This window comes from Gymnoscopelus microlampas (assembly GCF_963454915.1).
Source record: "Gymnoscopelus microlampas genome assembly, chromosome: 11".
NCBI classification, from domain to species: domain Eukaryota; kingdom Metazoa; phylum Chordata; class Actinopteri; order Myctophiformes; family Myctophidae; genus Gymnoscopelus; species Gymnoscopelus microlampas.
The window spans coordinates 1,380,187-1,395,410 of NC_139948.1; the positions used below are offsets into that span (position 1 = coordinate 1,380,187).

The 15,224-nt window shown below is 37.9% G+C and overlaps 1 protein-coding gene and 1 long non-coding RNA gene across 2 annotated transcripts; both read right to left on the minus strand.

Moving 5' to 3' along the window:
- On the minus strand, positions 1-2,755 carry LOC311055774 (inositol 1,4,5-trisphosphate-gated calcium channel ITPR2-like; the record flags this gene model as incomplete). Its single annotated transcript, XM_084072040.1, has 3 exons — positions 1-825; positions 1,625-1,780; positions 2,663-2,755. The coding sequence occupies 3 exons, from the start codon at positions 2,753-2,755 to the stop codon at positions 736-738; spliced, it is 339 nt and encodes a 112-aa protein (XP_083928166.1). The 3' UTR covers positions 1-735.
- On the minus strand, positions 2,756-4,434 carry LOC311056083. Its single transcript, XR_014601851.1, has 3 exons — positions 4,295-4,434; positions 3,372-3,485; positions 2,756-2,823 (listed from the first exon to the last, which is right to left on the minus strand). It is a non-coding gene; the product is annotated as an uncharacterized lncRNA (long non-coding RNA).
- Between the last annotated feature and the right edge of the window lie 10,790 nt (positions 4,435-15,224).

The window sequence follows — 15,224 nt, forward strand, 5'->3', positions numbered from 1 at the left end:
TCTAATTTCTAACCCAATCACATACTGTCATCTTGACATCATTTTAGAACAAATAAAAAGTGCCTGGCCAGTCTTTTCAACATTCCTGACCAACTTCCCGACTGACCAGTCCAACTTCTTTAAACAAAAAAGTATCTTATAGCAGAGAGTGGCAGTGGACTACCGGATCGGTATGTCACCTCCTTTGTGCAGGATCCATGCACACAAAAAACTGTTTCTATCAAAGAAAGACAACGTGTGTGAAAGACAAGGCACTTTTTGAAAATATCAGTGCTCAATGACTGACTCCTTGTAACGTAATGATCTGTGATAAAGCCTTCTGGGTACATCAGTGGCGCAGCCAGAACGCTAGTATAGGCTGGGCCTAGGCAGGAGCAGGTGGGCACGCATGCACGCGCGCCTGCATGCGTACCCGTGCACACGAAAATGTTATTTTTTTGGGCGAATTTGGTTACTTTTTTGTTTGTTTTTTGGTTACTTTATTTCGGTTTTAGGGTTAGGGTTAGGGTTAGGGTTAGGTAGGTTATTTAATTCTTATTTTTTCCTGATTTTACCGATTTATTATCCAAAAAATTATTATAACAAAATAAAATAATACAATTTCCATTATTTATTTATTTTTTGCAAAATCGATTTGGTGCGTGCGTGCGTGCGTGCGTGCGTGCGTGCGTGCGTGCATGCGCGTTGCTATTCTGCACTTGCTATTCTTCCATGTCGGTATCACTCAGGGGTCTGTTACCCTGGGTCCTCAGGTGTCTCGATGATGTTGGCCCGACGTCGCCTCAGGAAGCCAAGCCTCTGTTTGTTGTTCCTCAGCTCTGTCACCTGTGGAGAGAACAGTGTGTGTGAGAGAGAGACAACACATGTATGTACCTGAGGCCGATTCTACAAAATAATGCCTACTAAATCAGTAATTCTCAAACTTTTACTTTCCAAGGACCCCCACATTGATATATCTGGCCATATAAATATTTTGTGCCAGGGAACCCCCAGAAGATTATTACAAATGATTTAAAATCTTCAAGAGACACTTCAAGATTGTTCAAAAAAAAATCACACCCAGTGTGAAGTGGGCGGTGTGTGGTCATCACAACATGACTCACTTTAAAAAAAGGATAAATGACTTTTTTTAAAGTCCATACTGCTATTCATAGGGCTGCACATGTGTCATGTGTTTCGCTAGCCAATCACAGTCCTGAATTTGCAAATTCAGCCAATCACATTACAGTTAGTGGTGATCCAGGGGGTCCCCAGCTAAAAGTCTTAATATAGCATCACAATCATTTAACCACTTTAACCTTTTATACTTTGGCTATTCAAAAATAGCAGATATACAAGCTCATAGCGTGGCACAGAGTGCCGCACTATGAGCTTGTAGATCTGCTATTTTTGAAAAATCGTACGATTTCTTTTTTGCAAAACCTTTGAACTTATATATTTATATTTTTAAAGCGAACATGTGTAACTCAAATCTTTGCTTCTGGGGGGTCCCTGGAACAAAATATTTTGAGATGGGGGTCAAAATACATATCATTTTGGGTGTCCTTGACATGAAAAGGTTTGAGAACTGACTTATAACACTAAAGTGTGTCGATCAAATATATTGATGAAGCAGGACGGTCACCTGGTCCTTCAGCTGAGCCAGCTGGTCAGACATCTGGGCCATCAGAGCGGTGTTGCTGTACAGTTTCTCCTGCAGAGAGCGCATGTCGTTCTGCTGGCCGCCATCTTCGCTGCTCACCAGAGACATGGCTCTCATGAACCAGTCAAAGTTCTTCTCCTGGGAGAGGAGGGAACACAGGGAGAGACCAGGATGAGAGAAAGACAAAGACAGCTTAATGGAGGTGGAGACAGTGGGGGTGGAGGAGAGATGGTCGGGGAAATGTGGCAGTAGAGTATACTTCCATCCAAGCAACTTATAAACTTTAAATGAACCCCCTTAAAACAAGTGAAATTCAATGTCAACATTTATACACCACTGTTGCACAGAAAGAAAGAAAGAAAGAAAGAAAGAAAGAAAGAAAGAAAGAAAGAAAGAAAGAAAGAAAGAAAGAAAGAAAACTGTATTGTATCTGTAGAAATATACAGTATTTACTTTAACAGTCCCATGATTTTGGTACTTCTTAATTTTGTCTAAGGAGTCAACATTACTCATCGAGACCACCTGTAAATGGTAAATGTTTTCGACCCCTGGTCTGTTTGCCTGCCTCGTCAATTCTAAAACAATTTGGTACTGGGGTAATTTCCACATCCACATTGTTCCAAAAACTCACAGCAGCAGTGCTACAACAGGTGAATGAAATGAATGTCCCTAATTCTCCACAGCCATGCCAACATAATTAAATTATTATCCATTTTCTGATGACCCATTGAAGGCTAAACATTTCTGTAAAGATTTAACTACAGTATTTCACAGCAAAGAATGAAACCATAATGCTGATTAAGAAACCTTCTTCTGATATTAGCTCCATCTCAGTCCATTTCCAAATGCCAACTTCATTTTTTCACATACATTCTAGAGTTATATACCAGATAATACAAACAAACATCCAGCGTTCCCAGCCCACCTGCTTCTTCTAGGTTTAATTCATACTTTGTAACTGATTCAAAGGTTTCTTGTCGCTCACCTGAGCAACCTGTCTGGGCATTGATATGAACAAACCTTAATCATGTGGGCCACGTAGCTCTCAGGGCCGGTGTACTCGGTGGGGACCTTCTCCTTCACCAGGACCAGGAAGTGAAGGTAGTGCCACATGTTGTGTTCCAACTTGATATGCTCCTCAAACGACACCGTCTTCTGGCCAAACTTGTCTCTTTCCAGCCCTGTGATGACATTATTAGCACAGTGGTTCTCAACACTTTTCAGGCCGTGACCCCCCAAAATGATCATATTTGAACAGGGGACCCCCCTGACAAGCGCTTGAAGGAGTTTAGTTTGACTCGGTTCCGCAGATTAATATTGTGAAAATAGCCGATCTACAAGCTCACAGCGTCTCGTGTTTGTAGATCGGCTTTTTTCAAATGTTTTGCCTCTTTCTTATATCATTTGACAAGTCGGCCAATGTTTGACCAGTTTTTATAGTATAGTTTGTTGATTACTTTAGCTTTTTTCTCTACATTTTCCCATATTTTGGTATTAAAAAGGCCTTAAAAGTCCTTAAATTGTCACTTCACTGTCATCTGGGGACCCCCCCCCCAATCATGTGGGGACCCACAGCTTGAGAACCACTGTATTAGCAGACGGTAGGTTCAGATTGTCTGTGATTCTGGTTATGTAAAAAAACATTGTGGCCCTTCATATGTACATAGCTTGTGTGTTTCACAATACTGTATGAATAATAATATTGTGTGAAGTAGAGCTGAACACACACCACAGATGAAGCAGGTGTTTTGAAGGATTTCCTCCAAGAGTCCAGTCACTGAAGGAGGAGCAGATCCACCAGATCCAGTGACTGAAGGTGGAGCAGATCTAGTAGATTCAGGAACTATAGATTTAAATAGATTAGTATTAGAACAACTCGTTTTAACATGTAATATGAGCCTGGGAGACCACTGGCATTGTTATGTGTAATGGTATGTGTAAAAACTAGGGCTGGGACTTTAACTGATTAATTTAGATTAATTCATTACAGAAAATTAACGCGATTAAAAAAATTAATCGCATTTTAATCGCGTTTGGTTTATGCACCACAGAACCTCACTGGACGAGTTTCAGGTGTACCGATCATACCAGTGCACCAACCAACAGCCAACACACCCCAGTGTGGGACAAGAAGCCGATCAGACTGCTTTGCTTGGCCCAGTGGATGGGAAATTTAGATTTAAAAAACTCTCTGATGGAAGGGTGGATAAAAACACGGTTGTGTGCAGAACTATTTTGTGTTGCTTAAACTTATGTATTCACTCAAAAAATCCAAAATCTGTTTTAACTGAAAATAAATTGCTTCTCAGGTCAAATATTGATATGCGATTAAACATGCGATTAATTTAGATTAATTAATTACAAAGCCTCTAATTAATTAGATTTTTTTTTTAATCGAGTCCCAGCCCTAGTAAAAACATTTATGAGTATGTTTTTAACTCTTATTCCTCTAGTCTAGATTAATACTTGTGTGAAGTTAGTACCAAGTGTAATCCTGTCTCAGTTAAAAGTCTTTTACAACATTCCTACACTGTATGTAAGATATCATTTTGATGATGATGATTGTGTTGCGCACAATTTTGAATACTGTGCAAATACTGTACATGAAAAATATAAAATCCTAAACAATGTCACAGTTGTCAGTATACTAACATGTCACTGCCATCCAGCTCTGTGGTGATTCTTCTCCAGAATGTGAACACTTGTAGAATCCCTCAGCACACGTAGATACAGCAGGAATGATCAACTGCCCATTGGTTTTAGTTTGGACCAGTTGTTCATTTCTATAAAAGTCCACGTTGGACAGTGATGGGTCTGTTCTGTGTTTGCACTCAAGAGTGACAGAACTTCCCTCAATCACAGGGTGAACAGGACTCACCAGGATGAGAGAGCCAGCTGTAAAACAAGTTAAAGAACAGTCCACATGTTACAGTAGCATTCACACTAACTAAATTCACTGAACTAATTTAAAGGTAGGGTAAATGATATGTTTTGGTTAAACAAAAACTTTTTGTTGAAAGGTTAAATGAGTAGTTCACCCAAAAATATGACTTATTTTAATAAGACCTCTGGATGAACTACTCATTTAAAGCACTATTTTCTGATAGTAATCATTGATATAGAATGCTTGTTCAGTAACAGGAGTCTCCCCATCTCCCCAAAATATTTTAAGGTGGGTTGAAAAATGTCAGCCAATCAGGATTCATTTTTATAGTGTTCCAGTTCAAATATTGTCATTTTTTTGTGTCAGCACTTCCAATTTCACTTGTTTAATCTGCGTCCTGTCTGAGTTCTCTATCCTGATAGGACACATTTTCTATAACTTTATACTATAGCAATGAGTTCTATTAGAATATAAAGCTATTTAACACTTAATTCAACCAAAGAAAATCATTCACCATACCTTAAAACAGCATGTTTTTAATGAGTTGATGGAATGCTGCAGTATTGTAAGTTAGTGAATGAAGGAACTGGACTCACTGCGTACTGTGATGTTGACAGCATTGCTGTACTCTTTCAGTCCAGAGTTAGACTGACACCAGAACACACTGCTGATGTTAGAGGGACTGCTGACACTGCATCTGGTTATTGACGGCGTGGGATATGAACACTGTATGGGCCAGTCTCCTGTCTCAGTGAAATACTGAATCGTCCATCCAGTAGAGTTTCCCTCACAGATCAGTGAGACAGACTCATTGATGAAGTGTTGAGTTCTGTCTGGACTCACTGTGAGAGAAGCTGAAGAATGACGATCTAAAACAACACAGGGTCAGAGGTCAAACAAAGAGCACTGTTACAATGACACAGTGGCGGACAAAATACTCAACTCCAGTACTTGAGTCAGAGTATAGATGCTCCTGGTCAAATATTACTCAACTGCAAGTGAAAGTTGTCATATATTTGTACACAGGAATACTCCATTTTTGTACTCCAGCAAGTACTGGAGGTGACCTCAAAAGTATCCAAGAGTACATACAATATATTAAAAAGAAAACAAAAAAAGTGAATTATTCAAAAGTTTAAAAAAAACATTTTATGTCAATATATTGCTGTATTGAAATATAGAAGTGAGTTGTAGATCTGGTATTGTCACGATATTTGAAATAGGGCTTAAGTGGTTAATTCATAATGTACTTTTTCCCTCCCTAGAAATGATTTGCCTTTATTATTATTTTTTACTTGAGTACAGTACTCAAGTAAATGTGCTTTGTTACTGTCCACCACTGTTAGAATGACTCAATGAACAAAACTCGAGATCTAGAAGAATTATGAATGATGAATTACACACTCACCACCAGAAAACACAAACTGCGTGTCACTGAAGTCAGTGAAAACAATTGTGTCCCGAGGGGTCCCATATGGCTCCATAGTCCCAGCTCTACACGCATATCCTCCTGTGCCTGTAGGACCATAGATGATGTGGGAACCTTCTACAGTCCCTTGGGGGATACCAGGTAAGAGCTCATTGATGTATTTGCCTTCTGGATCAAGAACAGCCCTGTACCAGTAGAACCTCCAGTCTGCAGATGATTCTTTAACTTCACATCTCAGAGTCACTGAAGCTCCAGGACGCAACCATGTAGTAGGAGACACATTCAGAACAGCCTTGGGTCGACCTGTTTGAACACATGACATGTGTGGTTCAGTATAGATTATATCTGGCACACCAAACAAATGGTGCTAAATAGCACTAAAAGCGGTTGTTTTGGTTGTAATCATATGCAGACCTCTTTTGGTGCTACAGTATTATAGAGCAGTGGTTCTCAAACCTTTTTAGCTCAAGAGCCAAAAGAGAAATTAGACGTTTGCCAGGGACCCAAACTATTGAAAATTGTAGATCTACAAGCTCACAGGGTGGCACAAAGTGACGCGCTGTGAGCTTGTACATCGCTTTGAGCTCGTGCATTTGCTATTTTTGATCATTAAAAAAGAATAATCTTGAAAGGAAAATGTTGAATAATTTTGAATTTGTTTTAACACAAATCTTCTCTCCTGGGGGGACCCTGGCACAAAACATTTTCAGATGTCAATTTGGGGGAAAAGAACCACTGCTGTATGTAGGAATAACTACACACAGAGGTGTTCCCGGCTTGAAAGGTATAACAACCTTTAAGTGTACCAGGTCCAAATGAGTTAAAACAGGTGCTATATAGTACTGTTTACCAAACAGTGGGTCGGAACCCATTTGTGGGTCACAGGCCCATTTTTATGGGTCGCGAGTAAATATCTCCTTTTTTGTTTCCTACATTCCTACAAAAAATAAATATATTGTTTCAAAAGATTAAAAAAAGTTTAAACCAAAAAATCACAACTTTTCATCAATTAAAAACAATTCCAAAATTGTTCAAAAGTTTTTCATAAATAAAATGAAAAAATAATTATTATTATTTCCATAAATAAAATGTTTCAGAAGTATTGAAAATAGCAGATCTACACACTCACAACACGGTGCAAAGCGACACGTAGATCAGCTTGTAGATCTGCTTTTTTCACTAGTGTGTGTCCTGGTCAAATAATTTCTCTTTTGGGTCTTGAGCTAAAAAGTTTGAGAACCCCTGCTCTAAAATAGCACCAAAAGAAGTCTGCCACATCCAAACAACCACTTTTAGTGCTATTTAGCACCATAATGACCAATAAAAGAAAAAGATAATTAACAAAGCCAAACATCACAGGGGTCCACCCCAATCTAACCCCCTGCCTTCCTTTTTATTTGTATTCTAAATTATGTTTATAGCTACACAGTTAATTAATTCTCTAAGATTTAACATGTACTATTATTTCTTATTTGTGTGATGATTATGATGATGATATAACTGACAATAAAACAAAGTTTAAAAAAGAGAAGTGGTCAAATTGACCACTTCTGTAACATCATGCTTTCTCTCTTTTTTACATCGTTTTGTAATCAGTTTCCTCACATACAGAGTGACAACATCCAAGTAGACTATTGTCAATATAAGATAGTTTAGCCCATTGACCTGGAACTGTGTAATTTTTAGATTTGAGCTAAAAAGCATTATTTTACACTTTGGGCTATTCAAAAATAGCAGACATACAAGCTCATAGCGCGGCACAGAGTGCCGCGCTACGAGCTTGTAGATCTGCAATTTTTGAAAATTTGTGAAAATGTGTGCAAATCTTTGAATATATATATTTTTAAAGCGAATATTTTTAACTCAAATCTTTGCTTCTGGGGGGTCCCTGGAACAAAATATTTTGATGGGGGTCCGCGGCCAAATACATATAACTCTGGGGGTCCTTGACATGAAAAAGATTGAGCACCACTGATATAGAAACATACGTTTTTCAGAAAACTTTTGGGATTTAGGAGACGTGTAGAATCGGCTTCAGGTCTTAATGGGTTACCATTAAGACCTAAGGCCGATTCTACAAATAGGCCTACGATCTAAATCAGTGGTTCTTAAACGTTTTTGTGCCAAGAACCCCCAAAATGTATGTATTTGGCCGCGGATCCCCCATCTGAAAATGTTTTGTGCCAGGGTCCCCCCGCCAGAAGAAAATATTTGTGTTAAAAAAAGTGAAATAATTCAAGTTTTTTTTAACACTTTGAAGATTAAAAAAAAACGCAACCCAAAAGTGACGCGCTGCAAGCTTGTAGATCTGCTATTTTTGAATAGCGAACGCTAAAATCTAAAATGACATTTTAGATTTTAGTGATCTATGATGCTGCTTTCTATGATGATCTATGATGCTGATCTATGATGATGCTTTCCCCGTTTTAAGGGGTTAATGTATGACAATGCTATGTGTTTAATTCCAGGAATGACTTTATGCATGACGGACTGTCTTTCCCAGATCTCAGAACATGTTCACACTTGCTGTATACACGTATTATTCTTTAATCACATGAACCATAGCATCTCTATTCTGGTCAAACTGACCGCTTCTGTAACTTAGTCATAGCAAGTAGTGTCAAAATATGAGATAGTGTCATAAGCCTGTACAGTACAATACTGTATGGTTTATAAATATGAGATAGTTTCATAGGCCTGTACAGTACACAGTGGTGGAAAGTAACTAAGTACATTTACTTAAGTACTGTACTTAAGTACAATTTTGAGGTATTTGTACTTTACTTGAGTATTTCCAATTTCCAATACTTTTACTTCTACTCCACTACATCTCAGAGGCAAATATTGTACCTTTACTCCACTACAATTATTTGCATCTGAGGGGGGAACATAAGAAATAGCCTGTCTACAAGCTCACAAGGCCTTGCGTCGCGACGCGTTGTGAGCTTTTCAAAGAGGTTTGGTGTAGAGGGAAAAAAGAGCAGACCAAGTACAAGCATTTCAAGTATTGAGGGTTTAAGTGGTTACATGTCTGAACATACACGTGAACATGAATCCAACACTGATGACAGTGCTGTCAAACAATTCTATGAAGCTATCTATGGAATCTATGAAAACGTTTCATCTGCAGCACAGCTAAGGGGCCTAAAAAAAAACCCATTGAAGACCCCTGCACTAAGTGGTCTCCTTATTGAAACACAGCAATTAAAAGGCCATAATGGCAGAGAAGAGAATCATGGACCGTGCTAAATCTGATCAATCAATATCTGGTTTAAGAATCCATGATCATGTCACACCTCTCTCTCTCTCTCTCTCTCTCTCTCTCTCTCTCTCTCTCTCTCTCTCTCTCTCTCTCTCTCTCTCTCTCGATGGTAGTAGGCCTACAACTATGGATGCTCAGTACACATCAGGACTTGTTAATCTTTGTGTATTTGTCACAGACAGTTTGGCATGGTGACGACAGCGTTATGTTCCAACCATCCAATGGAACTACATTTAGCAGTAGCAGGGCAGCTAGTTTAGACCAGAGTGGTTAATCAACACCTGATGACAGTGGCGTGTCGCGTGCCGTAAATAACACACTTACAGGTCAAACAGGGCTTTAGCAGTCTTTAGTATCCTTCCCATGCACAAACCCCATTCAACATTCAAAATGTGCAATACAGATATATGGCAATCTACCATCATCATCCCCAATAGAAAACGTACAACTAATACAGAATTCACAAACCAAGCCTCTCATGTGACTGCAATGTTAATGAAAGGAAGTGTAGGATGAAATGAAGACAATGTGTGTGTGGATATATTAAACTGGTGCCCCCCCAAGAGCACCTCAGCGCCCCCCTCCCCAAAGTTCTTTGAGCACCCCTTTGAGAACCACTACATTATACAAAGTTGAGGTTAAAAATGGGTGAATTGCTCCTTTAATACATAATAATAAACTGACATAAAAATGTGTAATAACTGAAATTATGAAGTATGTGTAGATGTAAATGTTTTATTTAAAAATTAAAAAAAACAATAAATATGAAATGAATCTTTACCTTGACCGTGTCCACAGGAGATGACACTCAGCACTGAAAGATATTTGATGAGACAATATCAACATGACATAAGTATTTGCATTTTCAAGGACAACAGACAAGTACTGTATACTGAGTGCAGATCTCTGATGTTATACTAAAGGAGCCAACGCTAGAGAATGTCTCTGTGCAACGCCCGGGAATACTGTTGAACCCCGGTCTCCCGTGTGGAAAGCCAACATCTCAACCACTTGCCTAAAGCGGAATTCCACCTCGGCCGGGGGCAGTGGTGGAAAGTAACTAAGTACATTTACTTAAGTACTGTACTTAAGTACAATTTTGAGGTATTTGTACTTTACTTGAGTATTTCCGATTTCCAATACTTTTACTTCTAGGCTACTCCACTACATCTCAGTGGCAAATATTGTACTTTTACTCCACTACAATTATTTGAAAACTTTAGTTACTAGTTACTTTTCAGATACAAATGATTATATTATTAAACATACATTAACCACTTTAGCCCTATTTCATACCTTGTACCTAGGCTATTTGAAAATAGCCGATGCGACGTGTTGTGAGCTTGTAGATCTGCTATTTTCAAATATTTAGTACTTTTACTTTTGGTACTTTAAGTACATTTTGATACTTTTGTACTTTTACTCAAGCACATTTTTAATTCTGGACTTTCACTTGTAACAGCGTATTTCTATATTGCAGTATTGGTACTTTTACTTAAGTAAAGAATTTGAGTACTTTTTCCACCACTGGCCGGGGGTGATATCAGACTTTTGGTCAGCAGGCAGAGGCTCTGAGCCAGTATTGCTGCATCTGTACTGTATAGAGTTCCATCATTGTTGTTGACAGCAAGGAGAAAACACTGGTCAAGATCCCAAACCAACTACAACATTGATCCATTAACATAGTTTTTACTCTATTCAAACTTAGCAGCTTAACATAACAAAATGTTGTTGTTTAAGGGGGTCATCCCTATGTTCCCCAAGTTCATAGATAACATTCAACATAAAAACATTTCCACATTGAAATTAAACTATTAAAACTACTTCAATATAGTAATTAGTAATATTAGAGATATAGTAGTTAAAGTAATAATAGAGCTATAGTAATAATATTGATACATCAGAGCTAGTAGTAATACTATTGATACATCAGAGCTATAGTAGTAATACTATTGATATATCAGAGCTATACTAATAATAATATTGACACATCAGAGCTATAGTAGAAATAAACGATATAACAGAGCTAGTAATAACATTGATATATCAGAGCTACAGTATAGTATAATAATATTGATATATCAGAGCTATAGTAATAATATTGATTTATCAGAGCTATAGTAGTAATAATATTGATTTATCAGAGCTATAGTAGTAATAATATTGATTTATCAGAGCTATAGTAGTAATAATATTGATATTTCAGAGCTATAGTAGTAATAATATTGATATTTCAGAGCTATATAGTAGTAATAATATTGATATTTTAGAGCTATAGTAGTAATAATATTGATATTTCAGAGCTATATAGTAATAATATTGATATATCAGAGCTATAGTAATAATATTGATATATCAGAGCTATAGTAATAATACTGATATATCAGAGCTATAGTAATAATATTGATATATGAGAGCTATAGTAATAATACTGATATATCAGAGCTATAGTAATAATATTGATATATCAGAGCTATAATAGTTTTATACTCACAGAGGAGAATGCAGGGCAGGGTGAGACTCATCCTGTCCTGAGATGAACTACTCTGAACAACCTTCTAATTCCTCTTTACACTGAACTTATAGCTACTGCTGAGAGAGAGAGAGAGAGAGAGAGAGAGAGAGAGAGAGAGAGAGAGAGAGAGAGAGAGAGAGAGAGAGAGAGAGAGGGAGGGAGGGAGGGAGGGAGAGAGAGAGAGAGAGGGGGGGTGAGAAAGATGAGCTCATCGTATAACTTTTTCATAAAATTCAGATCTGCTCTTACCTTCCCTTTTTTGGAAGAGAGATTGTGTACGTTCAGTACTAACTAACTAATTAACTAACAAATACAACGTGTCCTGAGTCTTCCTTACGACAGATTATGTCATTTATTTACATGTAAAATAAAAATGTAATTTTAAAACAACAGTGCATCATCACATATTCAGGACAGATCATTGGTCATTCCCACAAAGCTTCAATAAAATACCTTGACCTTGTCACTTGACCTTTGACATCCAGAAGTTGGTCATCTCTTTGGGTCAGCCCACTGATCATTTATTTGACAGACAGACAGACAGACAGACAGACAGACAGTATTTATACTTTATGACAATTTGATGACATACTGTGATGTTTCGGACAGTAAAGGATTACATTATCAATATACATTCAATCACTAACTTCAAGGTTGTTGCTTTTACATCTTGTGCACAGCTACATAAAACTTATTTTTCTTTGGCTTCCTTCAGACATTTTAGCAGCATAGGTGATAATTATACTAACGAAAAAATAAGAGAAAAGAGAGAAAAAAATATCAACTAGAAAAAGAACACAGGTCTCCGCCAGGTCAGGTAGGTTATTGTGGCCTCCTGGCCTTAACTCCATAACTGGTGGCGCTATAACAGGCCAATGTGAAATGGGTGACATTTCCTCCTCGGCCCAGTTGGAATGTGCATGCAAAATGTAACGAAAATTGCACGCTGCGTTCATTATTTGAGGCATTTTTTTATTTTTTTTTGCATTATTGCTTCAATTTCTATAATGATTTGAGTGTTTCAATTACATGTTTTGTTGATTGTATTGTCCCACCATTGACTAATCCGTCCAGTTTTTGATTACTGAGGACCTGCACTACATGCACTACAACAAATTGATAATTGAGAATATCAACAACAGTAAGTAGAAGGTAAAGATCAGTGGTGGAAAAAGTACTCTTTACTTAAGTAAAAGTATCAATACTGCAATATAGAAAATACTCTGTTACAAGTAAAAGTCCAGAATTTAAAATGTACGTGTGTAAAAGTACAAAAGTATTGGCATCAAAATGCACTTAAAGTACCAAAAGTAAAAGTACTCATTAGTCATTATGCAGAATGTCCCATTTCAAGTTCTCAAATGTATAAAAATGTTTTGAAAATAGCAGATCTACAAGCTCACAATGCGTCGCGATGCCGATACACTAATTTCACGAAACGATACGATACGATATTGGGCTCACAACTTCGATACGATTTCGATACGATACGCACTTTTTTTATTATGAAAATATATGGGGGAGAAAAAAAGCAAATGCAAACAAATAATTCTGTTTTTGCATTATTCAGACATGCAAACTTGTAGCTTTTCAGCTACAATAGCCGTTTTGAATCCAAATAGGGCAATAGTGTGACACCTGACCCAAAAAAACAACAACATGTTGTCACCCTTTTCACCTCAGGGCTGTTTGCATGCCTGATTATTATGATTGTTTAAAAGAAAATCAAACAAAAACAAAAAAAAATCAAAACGATATTTTTTTCCCCCAAAACGATACAAAACGTATCGCGATATATCGCGGGACGATATATCGGCACACCCCTAATGTTTTGCAATAATAATCAAAATCTTCAAAGTAACTAAAGTTTTCAAATAATTGTAGTGGAGTAAAAGTACAATATTTTCCTCTGAGATGTAGTGGAGTAAAAGTAAAAGTATTGAAATTTGGAAATACTTAAGTAAATGTACTTAGTTACTTTCCAACTCTGGTAAAGATACATATCAGTACAGACTCTTCACACTTCTCTTCACTCTTCCTGATCTTTCTATGTTTGAATCTTGTATTGCTTAAATGCCAGTGTGTGAGGCAAGATATCAAACGGCTGTTTGACCAAATAAGTGAAAAAGCAGAAGTGGTTGTAATGAATGAAATGAAAATGATGGTGTAAGCGTGCATTCGGTATACCTTGGCCTTGTATGTGCTTACAACATCACAGGAAATGTCAGTTGACCCGGAGACATCAAGGTTCAAGGTTAGGCCTACTTTATTTTGTCTCCCTTTTTAGAAAGCATACATACACAATGCAATACATTACAATACAATACAGTACAAAATAGTAATAATAATAAGGCACACAGAGACACGTACAACCCTAACAATACTCCAGCATAATATATCACCCCAGCTAACATACTACAGTGTAGTGCAACAAGAGCAACACCTATAGCACCACCTCACAACCTTCTAGCTGTCTGACTCCACAAGGAGTCCATTGAGGAGTGAGATCGACAGAGGGACAAAGGAGTACTTGAACCTATTATAGCTCCATGCAGGGACCCCAGGGGCCCTATTCCAGACCAAGCTAAACCCCTACCTGTTACCCTAAACCCGCGATTTTCTACCCATTACCTGTTAAATACGGATAAGGGAGCTGGCACTGTCCCACTGTCGCTATTCTGCACCTGCTTTACCCGTTCTCCATTATGCCGACACCGTTATTTGCGGGTGGAGGCGTGCCCGTGGGCGTGTTGTGGCTATATCCCCAAAATTGCTATTCTGCCAACACATGTTGGGTGCGGCTTTGAGAAAGCGCACAGCGGATTCTAAAACCACCCGCAAGAGCGCACACTGCAATGGATTCGTGGAAACGTCCAGGACGCACAGCACGCTAGGCTATTATAGTCAACGAATCAGTGATTCTAATTTCACTATAATAAGCAGAAGGGAGGGTGTCAATTCCTTGTGTCAATTGTATTTATATAAGATGATAGTCTATTTAAAGAAGACAATTTGTGCGTTGCACAATGCAATGCTCCAATTGACACACGTCAGTTTTATTCATCGATCAATCAGGAAATAATGAACTGATTACAAAAATATAAAATTCTCTCTAATCAGTAACATGTAGGTGATACTTATGTCTATCAAATGTGGTTTTATTGAAAGTTTTATTGAAAGGCAATCAAAGTCCAGAGCTTAGAACATCGGTTGTGTGCGCTCCATGTACAGGAGTGTGTACTAGCCGCTGTAAAATCCCCAGAGTGCGGCTCCAGAGTTCATGTCGGAACATGAGTAGTGTTGCCAGAATTTGCGAGAAATAAGCAACCAGGTCTATGAAAACAAGCCCAAAAGAAGCGACTATATAATAGGCCACATGAGCACTTCAAATGTATACATGTCGTCCATTAAACAACGTGCATATTTATATATGTTGGCGATCTACAAGCTCACAACCGTTCTACCATTGTTTACAAGCAACTTCAGAAAAAC